The sequence below is a fragment of the Urocitellus parryii genome, chromosome 4 (assembly GCF_045843805.1).
Source record: "Urocitellus parryii isolate mUroPar1 chromosome 4, mUroPar1.hap1, whole genome shotgun sequence".
NCBI lineage: Eukaryota > Metazoa > Chordata > Mammalia > Rodentia > Sciuridae > Urocitellus > Urocitellus parryii.
The window spans coordinates 125,169,072-125,172,904 of NC_135534.1; the positions used below are offsets into that span (position 1 = coordinate 125,169,072).

General features: G+C 36.2%; 1 protein-coding gene across 8 annotated transcripts; it reads right to left on the minus strand.

The window, feature by feature from the left end:
• Nucleotides 1-342: 342 nt before the first annotated feature.
• Ctsl (cathepsin L) lies at nt 343-3,488 on the minus strand. 8 transcript variants are annotated; one of them, XM_077797801.1, is made up of 7 exons: nt 3,363-3,488; nt 2,976-3,063; nt 2,696-2,778; nt 2,292-2,516; nt 1,685-1,847; nt 952-1,069; nt 343-442 (listed from the first exon to the last, which is right to left on the minus strand). In XM_077797801.1, exons 1-7 carry the CDS (start codon nt 3,486-3,488, stop codon nt 343-345), a joined length of 903 nt encoding a protein of 300 aa, XP_077653927.1. The 8 variants fall into 8 exon arrangements, with proteins under 8 accessions (XP_077653927.1, XP_077653929.1, XP_077653926.1 ...); XM_077797803.1 differs by having other exon boundaries at nt 2,292-2,348; nt 2,696-2,842; nt 2,941-3,063; XM_077797800.1 differs by having other exon boundaries at nt 1,685-1,778; nt 2,696-2,842; nt 2,941-3,063.
• Nucleotides 3,489-3,833: the final 345 nt, after the last annotated feature.

Genomic DNA, 3,833 nt, shown 5'->3' on the forward strand with positions numbered 1-3,833 from the left:
CCTAATCACAGGTTTTGACTACAGACACACACAAAAAAGAAAATCAGAAAAATCAGTGTAATAAAAACAGAAAGATGGTCAACCTTTGCAAAAAAATTAAATTTATTAATCAAATAAATTGATAAATTATTTAGATGACTCAATAATAAAAATCTATCTATGGCAGTAGAGTAGTGATAAAATTTTATCAATATAAAGTGTCACAGAATTCATAGCAATACTGAGTTTTTAATGACTCAAATGTTGGATCCAAGATAATAGTGGCTGATCGGTTTGAAATGGAAATCCCTCTTGTATACATGTTGCCACCAGTATAGGCATTTATTATCACTGTCCATGACTTCACACCAGGGGGTAGCTGGCATCTGAGGCAATTCCACAGTGGTTGTTCTTATTTCTGGCAATCTTCATATAACCATTCATGCCCCATTTTTCACCCCAGCTGAAAGAAGAGCAAGTTTTCCATCTTAGAGAATAAAGCTCATTGGATTTGTTAACAGTGACAGTAGATTTAAGCACTGTGCCAGAGGCCACAGACTTCACAGAAGGAATCAGGAGAGACAAATGTTCTTGTTCACACAGTATAAACTTTTGAGTCTAAATCTGCACATAACCTCTATTCTTGACTCCAAAATAATTGCAATACCAATGACACAAGATTGAGAAATCAAGAGTAAAATATTTTTTTCCAGTAAGATGTATTATAGATATATAAAAAATTCAGAATTTAGAAATACAGTGTTACATACCATGTTAATAATACCCCAATATCCCCAGGAAGCTTGTGATCACATCTTAATGTTATAATCACACATTAGTAGTTTTATGTCCAACCAGATTAAATAAAGATTTCTGGGACCTGTATCCAAATACTGAGTGGAAACCAGAATACCCTTTTGAATTTCAAATATAAATATGTTTGCATATTTATATCTCACTGGCAACTTATACCTGTTCTTGATCAGCCAGTATTTTTTGTTGTCCGATTCTGCTCCTTCAAAGCCATAGCCAACCACCAGAACAGCATGAGACAGCGAAGTGTTGCTGCAGTGTGGATTATAATAAATTCCTGGAGAATAAAATCAATGCTGGGGTGAGAGACTCCAGCAATCTGATACAGACCCACCCTGTCACCCATCTCAATCCTCTGAAATGACAAATTCCAGATCAGATTAAAAATAGGATATATTGTTTTTAAGTCTAAGAATCTCATATAAAACTGACAGAAATACAAATTGGCTTCTATCCCTTAGTAAAAGGTATATCTAGAGACATGAAAAGTCACTCTTGAAAATAATTCTACTGCTAGGATGTCAATCTTAGGGAATAGCATAGAATGCAAAAACACTTGAATTGAGATACTCTTTTCAGATTTAATAAAAGAAATAAAAATATTGGAAAATTTTTTATTTCCCAATAATTAGAAAAATCAATTTAAGTAAACATTTAATGACATAGCTATTTAAAAATGTTGTGAGGCACTAATATTCATGGGGATATACTTCAAGTAATGTCAAAGGGGAACATCAGACACAAATTTGTCATGTATAGAATGAACATGAATATGTAAAATTCATGCACCAAAAATTTTACATTAACTTTTGCATGCCAAAGGGTCAATCATATTTGTGTGTCGTGGTGCTTTTATAATTTTTATGCATCAATTTCTATAAAAAATACTTACCTCCTTTATAAAACTTGAAGGAATCATGCTCAGCATCAATAGCAACTGAAATAGGCCCCACAGTTGCCACAGCCTTCATAAGGGCCTCCTCATCCTCTGGGATGTCAATAAAGCCTTTGTCATTAGCAACGGAGTTCTGAGGATTGTACCTGCAGGGCCGGTTCTTTTAATGATAACAGGGAAGAGAGTTGATTATTGCCATCACCTCCTGGGGAACATGAGTTAGAACCACAACCCTTAACAGTATGCAGCAGGATTTCTAAGTCAACACTTATAAATCATCTGAAGAAGTAAAATCCTATCAGTTGATGTAAAACTGAAAATTAGCTCATATATTTTTAATGGGACCCCCTAGGTCTACCTGTTCATAAAAAGTTTTTCACATTAGAACTCTATTCACATGCTCCATGTTACATGCAAGTAAGATATGTTAACCATCTCATCAGAGAATTATGCAAAGGCTAACAATATATTGTGATAACACTAAGAGTTTGCAGAGATTGATTCTAACGTATGGCAAGTAAATTCTGAAAAGGCATCTTATCTCTGAAAGTGTTTCATTTTCCAAAACCCAAGCTGAAATGACAACACAAGATGATCCATTTACTTGTGCTTCATATGGATAGGATGCCTCTGAGTCCAGGCCTCCATTGTCCTTAATATACTGGAAGGCATGATCCATTCGGCCACCATAACATCCATAATTGCCTTGAGGCAGAGAACAGTCGATAAGGTTCTGCACGCTCAATGGGACTAGTTTTTTAGTTTTCTGGAACATCTGTCCTTCAAGGGCACCAGTTGCACTAAAAGCCCAACATGAATTACAATTACCCTGAAAGGAGAATACAAAAAGCAAATAGCAAGACTTTGACAACAGCTTATCTATTTGAATATTCTCTTCTTAAGGAAAAAAATATTAACTGAATGTCCCTCCAAAATCTACCAAAGTAAAGATGTCAATTACTCTTTGTTTTCCAGTAGGAAGAAGGTCTGAATTAAACAGTATCATACCTGATGTTTCACAGCAGTCACATAGCCTTTCTTTCTCCAATCCACAGATTTGGGTACATCACCAAAGAGAGGTTTCTGAAACACTTTCCCTTTCTTGTGTTTCTGGTTTTGAAAGCCACTCACCATATTACTGAATTCTGCTCTGGTCTTCAAGGAAAAGTAAATAAAATGTTGGAAAGGAAGATATGTTTTTTAAAGAACTGAGTAGAGGAAGCACAGAGTTAACCAATCCCCGCTCCGCTCACCATGTCACCAAAGACATTCATTGCCATGATGAAGCTGTGTTTCCCTTGGTTATATTCTCCATTGTGCAGTTCAATCATTTTCATATTCTTCTCCCACTCTGCTTTCCTTTTTCCTTCTTCATTCTAGAAGTACATGTCATTAATGCTCTTTCTTTATACTTACAACCCAATCTATGCTCACCCAGTGGATTTGTTGCCAGATATGAAAAGAAACCATGACCAAGCATGACTCTACATTTATGGAAGTATTTCTCCAAGCTCAGACACAATAAGGGAGTGTTTTCTCTCACTGGGCTCACAATAAGTGCCATTAGGTGAATGCCTCATAAGAGGTATTTTCTAGAAGCTACTGTGGCTATACTCCTACAACAACAGACACCATTCTCTCCCAGGTCCCTCTGGACAGTTTTAGTGCTACCAACCATGTCATATGTTTTCCTGTGCTTTGCCTTCCACTCTTGCCACTGTGCTTCTAAACTGTGATCAAGTTTTGGAGCAGGTGAAGCCATTCCAAAACAAAGGATGGCCAGGAAGAGAGAGGGATTCATGTTTCAACAACCTAGAAAGGGAAAAGAAATGAGGGTCTGATTATATTTATCCTTCTAAAAAGTCATCTTACTTTCACCTGAAAAATAAAGGCTGCCATGGTAGAATAAAAATATTTCAATTATTCTCCCCAAAATTTATCCAAAGACTGTGAAAGAAGCTCACAGTACTGTTTGTCAATTAACTTTTGTCACTGTGACAAATACCTGAGTAAATTTCACTAAGAAGAAAAAATTTATTTGGGCTTACATTGAAACCCTATTGCTCTGGGCCTGAGTTGAGGCATAACATCATAGCAGAAGGGTATGGTGAAGGAAAACTGTTCAGCTCATGGTAGCCATGGAGAG